Source organism: Carettochelys insculpta, chromosome 2 (genome assembly GCF_033958435.1).
Source record: "Carettochelys insculpta isolate YL-2023 chromosome 2, ASM3395843v1, whole genome shotgun sequence".
In the NCBI taxonomy this organism is placed as follows: Eukaryota; Metazoa; Chordata; order Testudines; family Carettochelyidae; genus Carettochelys; species Carettochelys insculpta.
Window position 1 is genome coordinate 29,349,298 of NC_134138.1, and position 18,652 is coordinate 29,367,949.

General features: G+C 43.4%; 2 protein-coding genes and 1 long non-coding RNA gene across 5 annotated transcripts in view; 2 read left to right on the forward strand and 1 right to left on the reverse strand.

The window, feature by feature from the left end:
- LOC142009152 (uncharacterized) overlaps nt 1–6,773 on the reverse strand; it is a 44,024-nt gene extending 37,251 nt beyond the window's left edge. The window contains exon 1 of one of the 2 annotated variants that reach the window (XR_012644360.1): nt 6,386–6,773. This is a non-coding gene — a long non-coding RNA (uncharacterized LOC142009152). The remainder of the gene's footprint in view (nt 1–6,385) is intronic. The other variant, XR_012644359.1, reaches the window with a different exon arrangement.
- The window catches only part of SAMD12 (sterile alpha motif domain containing 12), a 260,704-nt gene that overhangs the window by 50,852 nt on the left and 191,200 nt on the right, over nt 1–18,652 (forward strand). The window lies entirely within an intron of this gene.
- On the forward strand, nt 975–9,794 carry LOC142009150 (endogenous retroviral envelope protein HEMO-like). Its single transcript, XM_074986737.1, has 2 exons — nt 975–1,481; nt 6,785–9,794. Exon 2 carries the CDS (start codon nt 6,795–6,797, stop codon nt 8,586–8,588), a length of 1,794 nt encoding a protein of 597 aa, XP_074842838.1. The 5' UTR covers nt 975–1,481; nt 6,785–6,794; the 3' UTR covers nt 8,589–9,794.

An 18,652-nucleotide genomic window follows, 5' to 3' on the forward strand; every position in this document is an offset into this window, starting at 1 on the left:
GGGCTTTGTTGGAGGGAAAGGTTCCAGGACTGGTGTTCCTGGGGTATAGACTGTGGCTGTTAGTGAGGATCCTCATGAGGTTGGGAGGTTGTCTGTAGGAGAGAACAGGCATGTCACCCAGGGCCTTCTGGAGTGTGGCATCCTGATTTAAGGGTAGGTTGTACGTCTTTAATAATGCGTTGCAGTGGTCTGAGTTGGGGGCTGTAGGTGATGACCAGTGGTGTTCTGTTCTTGGCTTTTTTGGGCCGATCTTGGAGTAGCTGGTCTCTGGGTATTCGTCTGGCCCTGTCGATTTTGTTTTTTTACTTCTCCTGGTGGGTAATTCAGGTTTATGAATATTTGGTAAAGTTCTTGTAGTTTTTGGTCTCTGTCAGTTAAAAATAGCTGTGCAGATAGTCTGGAGCCTGCAGTCTGAGACCCTCCACACCTCACTAGGTTTCAGAACCAATCCAGATATTTTCCCAGATATGTTTATACCTATAGAATGAGCCCAAATCAATTCTTCTGGATGCTGAGACTTGCTGTTGTGGAAATGTGTGGGTTTTATTTTTTTTTTGCCAGAGGTATCCTTAGTGATTGGGGTGTCTTGTGCATATGAGTGAACTTATCCATAAAGACTAATATAGTAGTCCCTTGAGTTACATGAGGGTTGCATTCCCATGCATTCTCACATAACTAGAATTTGGCATAAGTTGGGGGGCGGCTTTTTTCCCAGCAGAACATGTGTTTTGCAGCTGGGGAAGCAGGATGAGCACCTGGAGCTCCCTTAGAAAGGGAAGCCCTGAGGTTTGGGGAGGCAATTGGAGAGGGTTAAAGTCTGGCAGTGGGTTGGGGCCAGGGGAGGCGGTGTAGCCAGACAGAGTCTCCCCCTTACAAGCCAGCTTGCTCGTTGCCCCCCCCCCCACTGAGGAGCACACAGGGCACGGAAATGGCTGCTGACAGCACAGTCTTTGATGCCCTCATTGAGGCCCAGATATGCTGGCTTATCGTGACCCTGAGAAGCAGAAAGTACAGCTAGAAGGCTAACAGGCCAGACTGTCAACATGAGAGAGGGGGGTGAACCCTCAAGAAATCACCCCAGCTGGCATTGATCAATATGATGCACACACACAATCACTCAGAAGGGGACGTGCCCCGCCCGCACAAAAAGAATGTCCTGTACTCCTAAATTGTTTATCTCTTGTCTTACAAGTGCAAACTAAGTAGAAATGCCCTTGTAACAAACTGGAGTCACAAAGACAAACCAGTATGATCTGGCACCATAGATAAGAAAGAGAATACATAACCCAAAAGGGGGTATAAAAGATGGGTCCAGCAGAACTCTAACTTTGAGTGCATTCGACCAACTTCCTGCTGGTCGGGTCAGGTGATTGCCTCCCGAGGTCCACAGCTGGGGACGCCCAACCTCGTATTCGTCTTTCCGTCGGAATTGAGTGACCGATCCGGCTTGGCTACGCTGGTATCGAGGAGACGCAGAGAGGGTAAGATACACCCATGCTAGGTCTCTGACTTTTTTTTGTGCACAGCTAAAGAATTAGAGCTCTGTAACTAGTATCAAGATATCATTGTGTTAGATGGTAACAGATATCTTTGTATTGGATTGTAACGTAACTTGTTAACACCTGTACTTTGCTAGCATATAAGAAGTAAACAATAACCTTTTGTAACCACACGCTTATAACTGTAGCTTAATAAACTTGTAACTAGTTAAGATTCAAGCCTAACTATTTTGTTAACCCTTTTGTCACTGCAACACAGCCGGCACAACAAAAGAACTTTAACCATTTGGTTACAACAGCCTGGCCATAGGTAAGAGTGCTAGGAGCTGCCTGCTCTAACAGTAAAAAACTGGGTTGCTTAGGACCCAGGGGAGTCCGTCAGCCTGTCTTGGCTGCTTGCAGCGACGAGCTCTCTGCTCTTGTAGTTTTAAACTTGGATGATAACAAGGGCATAGTTGGTACCTCACCGTACATTACCTGGCCACCGGCTAACAGAATTGGCGTAGTCGAGCAGGGTTGTGACATAGGCTGTACCACAGTGACAAAATGAAACCAGTCATGATAAACAACTCAGATTTCCTTGACATAGAAAAGAATCTAGCTCAGGAAGGATGGGGTAACCCACAGTGGAGTAAAGATGTGATAGAAAAGGATTGGGGAAACCCGAAGGACATTTGGCAACACTATTGTAACTGGAGAACTGCCTGTAAAATGAAAAGAGGGAAAGGCAAAGGTGCTTACATCTGGCTTTTAACTAACATATGGCAGGCAGCCAGTAAGAGCTACCAGAACTTAGAAGCTGAGCTCCTTAAAGTACAAGCAGAAAGGGACACGTTGCACAAAGAATGCCAGAATTTAGACACTCGAGTGCGTACACTAAATACAGATATAGAGCACCTTCAACGAAGGCTGCTGCCCCTGATTGAAAAGGAAGGTGTGGAGCGAAGGAAGAAGCTAGAAGCCAAGCCACGGAGCATTAATCAAGCTAAGGTAGAGACCGCTCTGTGGTTAGACCCTGAGGAATGGGACGGGGATATTTGGGACTCCTCTCCTGATGAGTCCTCCCTCTCCTCCGACGAGGAGGTACCCCCAGTCCGGATGCGGCCACTTATCACCTACCAAAAGTCAGAAGAGGAGGAGGAAGAAGAATCTAGTGATGCAGGTGATGTAAATGGTAGGTCCTCGGGCAAGAAAAGGGACAAGAAATCAGGGAAAGGTAGAAAGAAAACCCCAGTGTCACGAAAAATCACCTCCCGAATGTACAAGCCCTCTGAATTAAAAGAAATCCAGCAAGATTTTTCTAAAAAGCCAGGAGAGGGGATAATAGAATGGCTAGTACGCCTATGGAATTCCGGAGCGGGGCATATACGCCTTGTCGCCCGTGAATGTGACCAGCTTAATTTGGGGGCAGAAATATCCCTCAGCTGCCCTGAACAGGAAAGCCCCAGAACACTATGGACCCTAGTCACTAGGTGGGCTGCAGAAATACATCCAGCAGACCGAGATGAACCCACAGTTATACCATGGGCTAATGCAGAGGAAGCTAAGGAAGCCCTGCAAACTATAGCCACCATTAGTTTGCTCAGCCACTTGCACCAGAGTGAAAATAGGGACGAAAGAAGCCCGTGGGAACAGTTGGCCCGAGTAAATGATCTGAGACCTTTGTTAAAGGGAGCTGCCAGTGCCCATAAGGCAATGGCATTGTCCCTCCGAATGGAGGTACAAAGTAATACTGACCTCACCTTTCAAGATTTGCTTCGTCGCCTAATACAATATTTCAGAGAGTTTGGGGAAAGTAAAACCCCACTAAACAAAGCTAAAGTGCGACAGTTAAAAGAGGAGCAAAAGGGTAGACAAGAAAGCTCCCAATCCAAGAAACGGGGGGGCTTCAAGCCCAAACGTGAAACAACTCCAGAGGAGAAAGAGCTCCGAGCAAAGCTATGGAAACAGTGCCTGGCCTTAGGCTATCCCAAAGATGTAATTCATGGGCTGCCGACTGAAAAGCTAAAACTCCTAGCTGCCTTTGGAAAGGCCAGAGAGGAGGAAACAGCAGTAACTCCTGATGCTCCTCCTCTCCCAGACACCCTTTACACACCACTACGGCAGCAACTACGCGAGCTGCCGTCCCCAGTCGATCTCGATCAGGGAAACTAGGTGGCGGGGGTCAGTCTCCCCTCCAAGTAAATCAGTTAAAAGGGGAGAATGAGTCAGCAAATGACCCCCGGATTCAAGTAATAGTAAATGACAGGCATGTAACATCCTTTCTAGTGGACACTGGAGCCCAAGTATCCATGATTAAGCGAGAAAGCTTTCCCGGTCCACCACCTACTGGCCGAAAACAAGTACTGGTCACAGGAGTTAATGGCACAATTATTACATACCCTCTGGTCAAAGTTAAATTAGACATCCCTTTTCAACCTTACAGACAGCCCCGAAAGCACGAGATAATCCTCGGTAATGCTAACATACTGGGCATGGACATTCTGAAAGGAAAAGAGGGAATAATAAATGGGGAGAAATGGGCTTTTGGAGCAGGCTTTAAGCCCCATACCACTGTTCTGGAAGAAGAAGATGCCTCCAGATATACAATCAACCTGCTCAGTAGTGCTCCTGCTCTCCCACCCTCGACCTTAACCAACGTGAAACAGTATAATGTCCCAGCAGAAGCTATAGGCCCGATTTCTGAACTTGTAAAGGACCTGGAGAAACGGGGTATTCTAATCCGTACCAATTCTCCATATAACTCACCTGTCTGGCCTGTGAAAAAGCCCAATGGAAAATGGAGGCTCACCATAGATTACCGAAAGCTTAATAGCAACACAGGGCCCCTTACAGCAGCAGTCCCCAACATTATTGACATTGTAAACACCATACAGACTTGGAATAAGGAGTGGTTAGCTGTATTGGATATAAAGGATATGTTTTTCATGGTTCCCTTGCAACCTCAGGATCAGGAAAAGTTCGCTTTTACCTGGAAAGGGGTCCAATATACATTCACTCGCATGCCCCAAGGCTATACGCACTCACCCACCATCTGCCATGCCGCACTAGCAAAGGTTTTAGACGGCCTAAACCTGCCTTCTAACACCCAGATCCTACAGTACATTGATGACATCTTAATAGGAGGGGATACCTCTGAGGAGGTACAGGAAGCCGTAACTGAGGTAAAGGCAGCCCTGGAAGGTCTTGGCTTAGATCTACCACCTGATAAATGCCAAGGTCCCTCTCATGAGGTAAAATTCCTGGGTACCATCTGGATGGGAGGACGAAGGTCGATACCTGATGAAACTGTAAATGAATTAAGTCAGGCATCGTCCCCAGAAGATAAAGCCCAACTGAGACAAATGTTAGGGGTTTTGGGATTCTGGAGAAAGCATGTACCGGGTTTTGCTATCATAGCCCGACCCCTTTACAACCTGCTTAAAAAGAGTGCCACATGGGAATGGACCCCTGTGCATGAGGAGGCCCTCAGACAGCTAATAGGTGAGATTCATACCTATCAAGCTCTGGGTCCAATCCACCCCAATGCCCCCTTCCACTTGTACCTCACCGTGGGGAATACTGGGTCCTCCTATGCCCTATGGCAGGAGAGTGAAACTGTACCTCGCCGTCCTATTCAATTTGGCTCAAAGTCATGGCAAGGGTCACAGACCAATTATACCCCTTACGAAAAGGTACTCCTGTCAGCTTTCACAGCTCTAAGGGAGACAGAGGAGTTAACCCAAGGCCAATCTGTAACACTCCACACTCCTCTCCCGATCATTAAGCCTATATTGGAGGGAAAAGAGTTACCACCTGGGGTAGCCCAAAAGATGACTGTACAAAGGTGGGCACTCTACATACATCACAGGGTCAGTGGGGCAGACACTGCGCAGAATCCCACTATGGTTAAGGAGTCCCTGTGGAAAGTGGGAATGCCTACCGAATACCATCTACCCCCACAACCATCTCCTATTAAGGATGCTCCTCCGTTTAACCCATCTCAATCTGAGGGAGTATGGTTTACAGATGGCAGTGCAAAGCTGGTAAAAGGGAAATGGAAGGGAAAAGCTGCAGCGGTCCCAGCGGATGCATCAGCTGCACCCCTAACTGCAGACATAGAGGGATCAGCCCAACTAGCTGAACTAGCTGCTATTGTACTAGCCTGTAAGGCAGGAGCCAATGTTGTATACACCGATTCCTACGCAATATGGGCAGGGGCTACTCAGTGGATAACTAACTGGAAAAATAACAACTGGGAAATTGGAGGAAAGCCTGTATGGGGATTAAAATACTGGAAATGGATATACCATCATGCAACCCAAAATGCCTTAAGCATAGGCCATGTGTCAGCCCATCAAAAGAGTAATACTCCAGCTGCACAGCTAAATAACCTGGCAGATGCAGCAGCCCAGATCTCTGCTGCCCAAGTAGATTGGGAACGTTTGTACCTATGGCTGCATGATACTTTAGGGCACACTGGAAGTGAGGAGTTAACGCGGCAAGCACATATCAGGGGGTGGCCCATCACCCACCGACAGGCTAGAGACCTGGTGCAAGCCTGTACTATCTGTGCAGAAACCCGAAAACATGTAGCAGAAGGGCAGCGATTTGCCAGACTAAAAGATGGAAAAACACTATGGGCAACCTGGCAGGTTGATTACATTGGCCCACTCCCTACTACCAGACAACGGTGGAAATATATTTTAACTGGAGTGGAGGTTGTCTCAGGAATAGGGTTTGCATACCCCACCAAGGGGGCAACAGGACTTTCCACCATCACGGGACTGAATCGTGTAATAGCAATAGTCCCTACACCCCAAGAGATCCAATCTGACAATGGCTCACACTTTAAAAACAAAGCAGTACAAGAGTGGGCTGTTAAGCATGGAATTCAGTGGACTTACCACCTCCCTTATCGACCCCAGTCCAACGGCATAGTCGAGCGCTGGAATGGGCTGTTAAAAAACCACCTGAAGCCCACGGATGGCACTTGGGGAAACAGGCTGGATGAGGTTGTACAGAGACTGAACAACCGACAGACCCCTACGGGCAGTCCAATCAGCAGAGGATTTTTCCCTACTGGGAGAAATTTCTCAGCTTCAGCTGCACCGCTCAAGGACTCCAAATATAATCCTGGAGATACTGTTGTAATTAGACACCCTAGCCTGGGAACACAGACTCATGTACTGCACTCATACAAAGGGAAGGGAGTTTGGATTACTGCTGGCCCTGACCAGGCACCACTAACTATCACTGAGGCTTGGATTGTATCCAAGACCGGCTGACCTTGTGATTTGTTCCAGAAACAGCCCCATGGCTCCAAACAACTCCTCAGTGGAATGGACGCCTCCCGAGATTGGCCCAGACGCCAAGCTGCACTATGAACTCTGTATATATTTACTGCTTGCTGTTATAGCTTCTTTGATTATTGTATTCAGTTTTAAAATGAGCTATCTAGGAAAGCCCCGACTGACAAGGGATGCGCTCCTTCAACTCATCATCATCCTCCTAGCTCCAGCTGCCATCGCCATACCCGACCACCCACTCCGGGGTGCCGTTCAAGCTATCGCCTCCATCGCCAAAGCAACCGATTGCTGGATGTGCACACTACTCAACTCCCCCACTGGACCTGGAATTGAGTTTGTGCCCCTTGGCCTAAATGACTGGTGGAATAAGAGCGACATCTTCCGGTGGGGACCGGAATGGTCCGGAGGCAGTCCTCACACTAACTCTGGGGGGGAGCCAAAACAATGGCAGCGTACTATGTGGGGGCAACCACTGGAATATGTAATGGGGTCATCTAAAGCAATGTATCCCATTTGTTTTGAAAGCAGGGGAAATGCTGAGGCTCAGATGGGAAGCCTGGGTGACCACCAGTGCACCCACCTGGTCTCATTCAACAGGAAGTTAGGGATCTGGGATGTTCACTCACAACAAGAAAAGGGACTGCAGTTAAACTGTTGGGGAAATGTCATTAATGCCTCCCTAGGTCACAAAGTTTTGTTTGGTGTTAAGGATGCTGCAATTGTCCCTCTAAAGTTTAATGAATACCCTGAAAGCCAAGCTTGGTATAACAAATCCCTTTTTATCCTCCCTCACACAGGATACATATATGACCCCACCCTTGTAAATTCCAACACTCTGTTATCAAATCAGTGTGCTAAAGATAACCTTTTCAAGCCAGACCAAATTTTGCAAGACCTACTGGTTACTCTATACTGTTCTATTACCAGTGATCACTATTGTGTCCCATACCATGCCCCCAGGCTCGATCCAAACGAAGGATGGTATAAGGGACCCTTTTCTCCCATCCTCAGTAAAGAGCCTGGATTGTTTTTCATCTGTGGGGAAAAAGCTTATAAATACTTACCAACAAACTGGACTGGACGATGCTCACTTGGGCACATAGTACCCGGGGGATTAACTGTATACCCTCACATCACCGCTCCCGGCATAACCAACCTGGGAAGCTTCTTGCATCGATCCAAAAGAAAGTTCACTCGTAACCCCCTCATTGAGCGACCCACAGGCTTCCACAGATTTACCCGTGCACTTTTTCCCTGGTTGGGAGTTGCTGAACTTGAGCGAGCCTTAGTTAACATCTCAGGCCAACTAGAAATAGCTCTTAATCATACTGCAGATGCCTTAAATCTTTTAAATAACCAACTCCAATCCGTAGCTCGCTTTGCTCTACAAAATAGAATTGCTCTAGATGCCATTCTAGCCCAACAAGGAGGTGTCTGTGCTGTAATAAATCAGTCCTGCTGCTTTTATGTTAATCACTCAGGACAAATCGAGCAAGATGTCTCTGCTATCAAAGATGCAGTTCAAGTCCTGCATGCTACAGCTGAGACTGGAAAAACCTCATGGCTGGAGTGGTTAGTCCAACAGTTAGGATTTTCTCTCTCTCCATTCCTGCATTCTATTGTAACCACTATTTTGATTGTTCTTATCATAGTAGTTGTGTTTTGTATAACACTGTGCATCGTCAGGAGACTAATTAATATGGCTATCTCCTCTATGCAAATCCGATACATGGAGCTGACACGTGATCCTAGCCAATTCCGCGATAGCCCACCTACTGATCGGATCATTGGGCACTTTTAGACCTCCCCCAAGGAGGGCAAAAGGTGCTGGCATCACCGCCACCTTGCGTTCTGGGATGTAGTGTGGTGCATCAGGGGGTGGAATGTAGCCAGACAGAGTCTCCCCCTTACAAGCCAGCTTGCTCGTTGCCCCCCCCCCCACTGAGGAGCACACAGGGCACGGAAATGGCTGCTGACAGCACAGTCTTTGATGCCCTCATTGAGGCCCAGATATGCTGGCTTATCGTGACCCTGAGAAGCAGAAAGTACAGCTAGAAGGCTAACAGGCCAGACTGTCAACATGAGAGAGGGGGGTGAACCCTCAAGAAATCACCCCAGCTGGCATTGATCAATATGATGCACACACACAATCACTCAGAAGGGGACGTGCCCCGCCCGCACAAAAAGAATGTCCTGTACTCCTAAATTGTTTATCTCTTGTCTTACAAGTGCAAACTAAGTAGAAATGCCCTTGTAACAAACTGGAGTCACAAAGACAAACCAGTATGATCTGGCACCATAGATAAGAAAGAGAATACATAACCCAAAAGGGGGTATAAAAGATGGGTCCAACAGAACTCTAACTTTGAGTGCATTCGACCAACTTCCTGCTGGTCGGGTCAGGTGATTGCCTCCCGAGGTCCACAGCTGGGGACGCCCAACCTCGTATTCGTCTTTCCGTCGGAATTGAGTGACCGATCCGGCTTGGCTACGCTGGTATCGAGGAGACGCAGAGAGGGTAAGATACACCCATGCTAGGTCTCTGACTTTTTTTTGTGCACAGCTAAAGAATTAGAGCTCTGTAACTAGTATCAAGATATCATTGTGTTAGATGGTAACAGATATCTTTGTATTGGATTGTAACGTAACTTGTTAACACCTGTACTTTGCTAGCATATAAGAAGTAAACAATAACCTTTTGTAACCACACGCTTATAACTGTAGCTTAATAAACTTGTAACTAGTTAAGATTCAAGCCTAACTATTTTGTTAACCCTTTTGTCACTGCAACACAGCCGGCACAACAAAAGAACTTTAACCATTTGGTTACAACAGCCTGGCCATAGGTAAGAGTGCTAGGAGCTGCCTGCTCTAACAGTAAAAAACTGGGTTGCTTAGGACCCAGGGGAGTCCGTCAGCCTGTCTTGGCTGCTTGCAGCGACGAGCTCTCTGCTCTTGTAGTTTTAAACTTGGATGATAACAAGGGCATAGTTGGTACCTCACCGTACATTACCTGGCCACCGGCTAACAGGCGGGCAGGGGGGGTTAAGCCTGGAATGGGTTAGGGCTACAGGGGGGCGGGGGGGGCCATGAATAGAAGCCATGCACAGGGAGCTTGAACCAGGGCAGAGGGGTTGAGCTGGAGCTGTGGTGGGGGTGGTGAGCTGAAACCGTGCTCAGGTGGTGAGCTGGGTTGTGAGGGCTTGAACCAGGCCCTGGGAGTGGGTTGAAGTGGGGTAGGGGTGTTGAGCCAGAGCTGTGCATGAAGTTTGAACTGGGGCTGCGCGGGGTGTTGGCGTTGAATTGGGGTGGGGGAGGGGTTTAAACCGGGGCTGCATGGGGTTGGGGGTGGGGTTGAGCCAGGGCTGGGGAAGTGAGATTTTGAGTTGCGCTTCACTCATGTTAATGCGAGTTAAGCGCAACTGGAAATTGTGCATTTCGAGTGTTTGCTATATTTAGCATAAAAACATATTGTTGGATGTTGGAGAATCCTCTTAAATGGTACAAGTTAAGTTGGAAACAAAAGTGGCAAAAAATATGATTCACTGGTGGTTAGTTATTGGCCTTCTTGGGCCTATCTTGAAGTAGCTGGTAAATTAGAAGACAAAACTGAATTCACAATAGACTGTGGGAGATGCCCATCTACATAGAATAGACTTCTTGTGGACATTCCATCTGAAGGTCACTGCTGTGACTAAGCAAACAGAAGTTTGGAATATCTTTTTTTTGTTGATTTTAGTATATTTTATGGAAAAACAACCACAAGCTTTGGGAATTGCCAGCGCTATTTCTCAGCAGTTTGTCCTAAATTTGGTATGCTCAGTTGATCCATGAAGGCTCAGTTGCAACTATCAAAAGAACTTTTTGCCAACAGAACAGTGTCTACACTAGGATATTAGAACTGCCAGAAAAAATCCCAGTGTGGATCTCGTCCTTTTTTGTTCAGAAAACAGCAGCTTTTGAATGTGTGTGACCCAGGAGTAAGTTAAATGTGTGGCTCAAACATTAATGTGGTGAATGGAAGATAATTTGGCATTCACAAATATGTTAAAGGGTTTTCACCATTCATTTTAGCACAGGTGCAAAATCCAAAACGCGAATTAAATTTGTAGGTTTGAATTCTCCATTCTGTTTGAGCTACTGAGTGCACCTTGCTGACCCTCAGTCTCCAAGCCCTGACAGAAGTTACAGTAGGTCCCTAGTAGCGCTAATTTGTGGGCAAGCTGTAGTTTCATTCTATGCCCACATTCTCAGTGTCCCAGATAGGCCACATCTCTCCCTTAATATCAGAGGGACATGGGCCAAATCATGAAGTGCAGCTAGTTTACTCAGAATACAGGATAAGAGTGGAGAGGCAAAGGTGGTATAGAACATGACAGTCCTCTTCTCTCAGTCCTGCAGCAGTCTCTGTGCCAGATTGCTCCCTCTATGCTTTAGGATTCCAAGAGCTCCTTTTATTTTATACTCCTACAAACCTCCAAAATATGCAAGACTGATATACTCTGCTTCCAAAGGAAGTATTTTGGGGAACTGCAAATGGTCAGTGCTGTATAGGAGATGGGACGAGGTGATCACAGTGATTCCTTCTATCCTTGCAATCTATGTATAGCATACCATGGAATAATCATCCTTGTATCCTCTTTTGCTCCTCTCTTGTTCTGCTGCAATACATTCACAGATTCTGCTGCTGGCACAGGACAACATAGCCATAACTCACATGCACACCTACCTCATTATGCCTAAGTAGATAGACCATTTTATGTTATTTTAAAAGTAATTGATGTACTCCACTTTGTGTAATTTTAATGGGCTTTGCTTCATTTCCAACTGAATGATTGCCATGATCTTTCTTTCTTTGTAACATTTGACTGTGATACGTTTTTAAAAGTGAGTTATTAGGATTGGGTTGGCTGTAGTCATTATTTATGTAGAGAGATGTGTCAAATTTACACTTTCCATTTCATGCAGTTGCACGCATGTGCATACAGGTTTGTATGCTATTCTGCTTTGTCTCAGATTTAGTCACAATTTTGATGAAATAATATGTTCCACTTTTTTATGTGAAAACTGCCTTTGCTTAAAAATTGACGTTTGCATTGCTTGGAAGTGAATTCCATTTTCCTCAAGAACAAGACTCTTCCCACCATAATAAAAATGGGCATTCTTTCCCAAACTTGTGTGCATTTATATAATTTTCCCTGAAAATAATTGCTTTTTTGAATTTATAATGTATTTTGAGTAGCTTAACATGTATTTACCCGTATTTTGTATGCTTTGCATGTGAAGATGATTCATTTGACCTTTTCTTTTTATTCTGCATGAAGTTACATCTGTGTTGCAATATTCTTCCAAATACAAATACATTTCTGCAAACTTAGACTAATAGCTAAATTATCTACAGTTGATAATTTGAGCCATCCAACATTAGCTCCTGTTTGTTTTAAAGTAGGTCTACTGCATATTAAAGAGGTGAAGTTAAAAAAAAACACACCATGTCTAAATTTTCTCATTTCAGAGCAGCTTTCTGTTCTGTTTGCAATTCTTATTGCTGATCATTGATTGCAGAATTGGATAAGTAGGAATCCAATTAAGTTAGTAAAGAATTATGAGTCAAGCATTGCCATCTATATGCAATGTTTCATTATTTGCTTGTGTCAAATAGTCAAAGATCTACTGATCAGCAATGCAAGTGCAGAATGGTTGATCATATTTTCTTTTAATTCTTATTGTTCGAATACTAAAATGGAAAACATAATCTTGAATTTAGCTTTCATATTTTTGTATGTTGCTTTGTTCTTTTCAGCTCCCTATTTTTTAACTATGTAATAGCAAGAATAATAGCATTCAAGTTACCTTAATAATACTCTCCTATACCTATAAATATCATGCTTCCTAGTCTGAGTCAGTCAGCAGATTTTTATAAAGAACAATAACTGGTATGGGCTCTGATTCAGGTAAGTATTTGAATATTTGCCTACAATGTGAGAAGTTCTATGGAAATCAATGGTAATACTCACACGCTTAAGGTTGAAGCGTTTGTTTAAATACTGCACACGGCTGAACTGAAGTCTGTCCCAGTCTGTGTTATATATCCATGCTAGCACTGCTAATCAGTTACCTCCAATGGTGAACTTTCTAAAATTGTCCTTGAGTTCTATCTCACAAAGTGAAGGCTCCTTCGTGATTGCTTCACAGACAATTCTGCAACATACTTCAGTGCTTGTGACTTTAAGTGGCTGTCGACCTGCTTGTTCTAATAGTACTTAAAATACAATGATAGCAACAAGAATGATGTTAGGTGACTTCCTTGTCAATGCTGAAAAGTACGGTGGCTTCACCTCACTTATTGTGCCACTTTAGTTCTTTACAGTTTACTGATAAATTTTACTTACATTATCTTGACAGTAGCATCTGTCAGTCATGATTCTTGTGTTCAAAGTGAGAGCTTGTGTTGTATGAAGGTACTTTCACAAAACATGTAATGCATTATCTGTTTTCTACTGGTTGTCTGGATATTGTTTTTTATCTCCATTGTAACGCCTTGTGATACATTTCATTTGACAGCACAGTATATCCTTTCCTTCCGCCAGTTATGCTTATGACTGCCTTTTAACTGGCTTATTCCAAACAAGTAGATATTACTTTACTGCAGGGGTGAGCAAACTGAGGGGCAGGCCCCCTGAGGGGCCCATGAAATTTCATAAGCAGGGCACAGCACAACTGGCTGCTGTGTGTCAGGCTTCTCCATCTCATTAAAATATGGTACTGTTTTTATATACATGTAGTCGTATTTATATACCGATTAATAATGTTTTTTACATTCTACAGACTTATTTTCTTTACATGTGCCAAAAGGGGTTTTTTTGTTTGTTTGTTTGTTTTTTGTTTTTTTGGATGAACATAACTGAAATTTCTGTCAGTTTGGGTTAGATTAGACAGGTACGGGGGGGTGGGTTCCCTGCTAACTGCAGGGATAAAAAGTGGGCCACTATGACAAAAGTTTGCTCACTCCTACTTTACTAGATGTTTTCCTTTGTCTTCGTCTTCCTCCTCCTCCTCTTTTACCACTTGTTACAATGAATTGAAATTAAGACCCGGTGAAGGGCAGGGAGAAGAGCACAAAAGGGGCGAGGGAAAGGGGGGGAGGGGAGAATTACATGATATGCGTACTAGGTATGACCTGACTAGTCTAGGCATTGACTGAGAGACTGTCCAGAGATTGATCCTGATTCATCAGAGCACTTAAGAGGTTTGTAGAACTGGCCATGGTGCACAAAGTTTCCTAGTATGTCCTTATTCTGCATTACCATTTTCCTTTTTAATTCTTCTGAGACAGCCATCCTTCTTTTCAACTGGTTGAAATGGTGGGACGTTATCGTGCCACTGCATCCATATTTTGTCATTCTCCGTGAAAGACAACCTCCACACCCGTTGCACTGGAGTTCTGTTTGCTGGTAATGTCCAAGTTCTGTGATCAGACCTAAGCAGCTTGTGACATTTCATTGTACTTCTGTGAAACCCAAGAGAGTAGGGTGGCTGTGCTTTCTCTTTTCTTCCTATAAAATATACTGGACCGTTTGAGAACCTGGGCCTAGAATTCACCGGAGTCATGACGGGATGGACTCTAGTGGAATAAGGTTGTACTGACCAGTCATGAGAATCCACCTTCATTCCCTTTTATTGGTTTTATTTCAACTAGATATGAGCTGATTTTTTTTTTAGGCCTGGATTTGCTTACCTTTTACTACAATAACTGAAAATATAATTGGTGTTAATAAGAACTACTAACTTCTTCTGGTCAAAACTGAAGTCTTAGCTACACCTGCCCATGAATTACAATTCAGCTTTGTTGAAGCAAAATTAGAATGGTGTTATTTGAAAATTCTTTTTCTACAGTTCATTCTTATTTTCCAAAATCACGTTACTGTTAAATTGAACATGAAAGTTCTGAATTGCAAATGCAAATTGAGTGTTTTTTAAAAAGGTAATATGATTATAAAAGGTGGTAGTTCCCTTTATCACACACACACACAGAGAAAAAAAAGATTGTTAGCAGGCCGTACTGTTTTGTAGTGCCTCCTGCTGGCCAAGTTTAGCACTGCAGGCATTCCCTGCCTCAGTTTTTTTAACTCTGAGGTGGATGTCCGTGGCTTTCCACACACCAATCAGTTCTGGAGATGTCCTAAGCTTCTGGTCCTGTCCCAAAATAAGAAATCCAAACTGTGAATTCTCAACAGCCTTCAAAGATCTTTTCTGTTTTGGTGCTTCTCTTCTGCCCACCCTCTTGAGGTTATTCTCCACTACTTTCTAAACTACTTTTGCGAGTCTTTCTCCACTCTCAGCTAGAACGCTGGTCTCTGCCTGGTTCCTCTAAAGCAGGGGTCAGCAACCCCGGCATGGGTGCCAAGAGTGGCACATTAGCCAGTTTTCATTGGCATGCAAGGTGTGAGCTCAGCCCCACCCCTCCTCCTCCATGCAGCCGAGAGTGAGCACAAAGCCATGCCTCTTGTGGTTTAAGAAAAGGTCAGCTAATGCCACCAGCCATCACTTAAATGGCAGAGCTCTCTATATCTGTATTTATTAATGAAGCTGTTGTAAGTAGGACTATCAGTGATTTTAAAAATTATCACTGGCACTCAAACTGTACGTAGAGGTCAAAAGATCAAATTTTGGCACTCCGCCTCAGAACAGTTGCTGACCTCTGCTCTAAAATACTCTGTTCCCTGCAGACCCAAGCTCATGACTTGCCACTGGAGTTCCTTATGGTCCCAGGTAGGAGACTGCTATCTCTGGTACAAGCCTCAGGTGACGATCATGCTATCTTCTGACTCTCTTAAGGTCTCATTTTTTGTCGAGGCTTGCAGGCAGTTCTGCAATATAATCTTATTTTAGTTTTGTGCTTTGTTTTTGTTTTACCAGAACATCAAAAATTGATTTTGTAATTAACTGATGTTTGTAGAATCTGTTTGTTAAATAAAAATGTAATCCAGTCCAAATTCTTGATTATTTTAAGTGATTACTTAAAAATACATCCTTGTCTTTCACTCAGTCCATCTGTTCTTTCTAGAACTTTTATGGTGCTCATTCACAGAGAGTTTTAAAGGTAGTATAACATCAGAAAGGAAATTTGGAATATAACAGAAAGATTCCTATTTTCCCAAGTTAGGGTAACCCAAGCATTTCTACAAAGAAAGTGATTCTGGGGATACAAATGTGCATTTTTACATCCTTTTATGTTAAGTTACAAATACAACACTGCTAAATTAAGACTTTTTGAATAGCCGATAAGAAAGATCTGGCAATAACTTACATAGCTGGTTCTATGATGTAATTTTTAATTTAATGCTTCATAAATATTAAAATTTCTTTCTATATGTATTCAAGACTATATGCCCCAGTTCTACTAACATTTATCCTCATTCCTAACTTTAAACACCTGGGGTAGTCCCACTCCTTTGCTTTACCCTTTATCTATCCTTGCTTCACATTTGCAACATAAACAGGTAAGTCTTTTTCTTGCTGCAAGTGCATACTGCATTCATCACTGCATATGCATTTCTTTCTGAGTCATACTTCTTTCACATATTAGTGTATGTTTATGTATTAATGCTCTGAAATGTTAGGGCAGGTATTGAGTTAATTGGTTGATGTGCAGATGTACATTTACTTTGTGGCTGGATGTGGTTATTATGCATGTTGGATATTACAGACTGGAGAGGTTTACACACACTACCCTGCAGACCTGCTCAAGATTCAGGCTTGTATTCTTTAATGGATGTTGGTCCCCATTCTAGCAAGTTCTCCAGATTTGTAGTCTGTGCACACTCCCAAGCACAAACAGGCAATGTCGTTTATTCGCTCTTGGGTTTTGAGACCTTCTTATTTAAAGCACTTTACATACAAGAATTCAAATTATTTACTCAGTGGTGTTGTCGACCACTTCGATCCTTTGTCATTCAAAAGTACAACAGATTTGTTTAAGTAGAAACATACAGTCAATAATGACCACAGAAGTACCAGTCATATGCTGACTCCAGAAATCGGCAGTTGTATAAACAGCATCTGATAAGATCGCTTGTAAGCCATTGTTTAGAACTTGGCCAAGCTGTTAAGGTCCAGAACAAGGCTTGAGTGCTAATGTTATTTTGAACACTGAAAAGCTCTAAGTAATTGTGCACAAGCTATCATTTTATTTTTGTATTATTTTGTGCTGCCAATTTAAGTACTGCATACTTTGTATAATGGAGTAAACAGAGCATGAAATTAAATGTCACATATTAAATCTACTGATTTAACATTTTTGGAACAGTTCCTTCTGTGGTTAGAGGTGCCCATAGTCTCCGTTATGTTTAGGCAAAAGCTGAAAAAATTTGAACACAAAACTCCTAACAAACACAGTTGTGAGTTGGAAATGCTGAGAACTATACATGGAAAGGTTTGCAGACTCAAGGCTTCCACTGTGTTTGTAATTACTGAACCTAAATACAGCATGATGTGAGCAACCATAATATTATACATGATTACAGGAGAACCTTGGTTATCCAACTTTCACTCAACTGGCCCTCTGTGTTATCTGACGTAAGAGTCACGAGTGATGTCGTGTGCAGATGGCATGTTTGTGCAGGCACACCTGCCTGTGGAATTGGAGGTGTGGCGTGTTTGTTAGAGTGGCATTGGGTATCCTGTGTCTTCACAAAGAGTATTGTAAATTTTTTATCAACATGTCACGTAAAAAGGGAAAGAAAGTGGTTGTTAACATGGAGCAAAAACTTGAAGCCTTCCAAATGCTGGATAAAGGCGAAGCTGTGCAGAAAGTGGCATCAGGTCTGGTGTGGGGCATGTTACTCTTGGCAAATGGAAGAAATGTAGAAGTGAGATTGAAAAGTGTTGCTCAGTTAGGGCTGCAAATGAGGGTCACAAAGAAGAAAGACAATGAAAATGTATGAGTATGAAAAGGTGAGTGAAGCTTATTTTTGTGGTTCACACAACAAAGAGAGAAAGGTGTGCCGATAACCGGACCGTTTCTACAACAAAAAACACGGGGTTTTCACAAGCAATTGAATGAAGGAGAATCAGGTTTTACTGGTAGTTCAGGCTGGCTAGATCACTGGAAAAGATATTATGGAGTTAGGGAGCTCTACATCTGTGGGGAAAAATTGTCAGCAGATTCAGAAACATTTATGAAATTCACAGAACACTTTCAGACTCTTATAAAAATGGCTATCAGATGAACAGATATGCAAGTCTGATGAAACTGGACTAAATTTTAAAATGCTTCCATCATAAACTCTGGCTTCCTGCGCAGAAGCTTCAGCTCTTTGATTTAAAATAAGCAAGAGAGAGTGACAGTTCTTGCCTGCAGTAACGCCTCAGATAACCATAAACTCAAACATGTTTTAACTGGAAAATCCAAAAAACCACAGGCCTTCAAAAATATAGATCCTACAGCACTGCCAGTTTGGTAGAACAACTGAAAAAGAAGAAAAAAGGTCACCTGGATGAGCTGTGAAATCTTTATAAGTTGTTTTTTTAGTAGATTTGTTCCTTCAGTAGAAAGCTTTTTAACACCAAAAACCTGCAAAAGAAAGCAGTTCTTCTTATGGATTATTCACCATCACATCCTAATAAAGATTTTTTTTTTTGTATGGCCAAATGTCACCTCAGTTTGTCAACCTATGGACCAGGGTGTCATTGAAGCATTAAAGAAAAGACATGAGCAAAGAGTTATTGATGATAGAGATAGCATAGTAGAGAAACTGGGACAAAAATAAATGTAAAAGATACTGTCTATTGGATTGCACAATCTTGGGAAGAAATGGGGAAAAAAAAAAGTAAAATCTTGGAGAAGGCGACTTCCAGATGAAA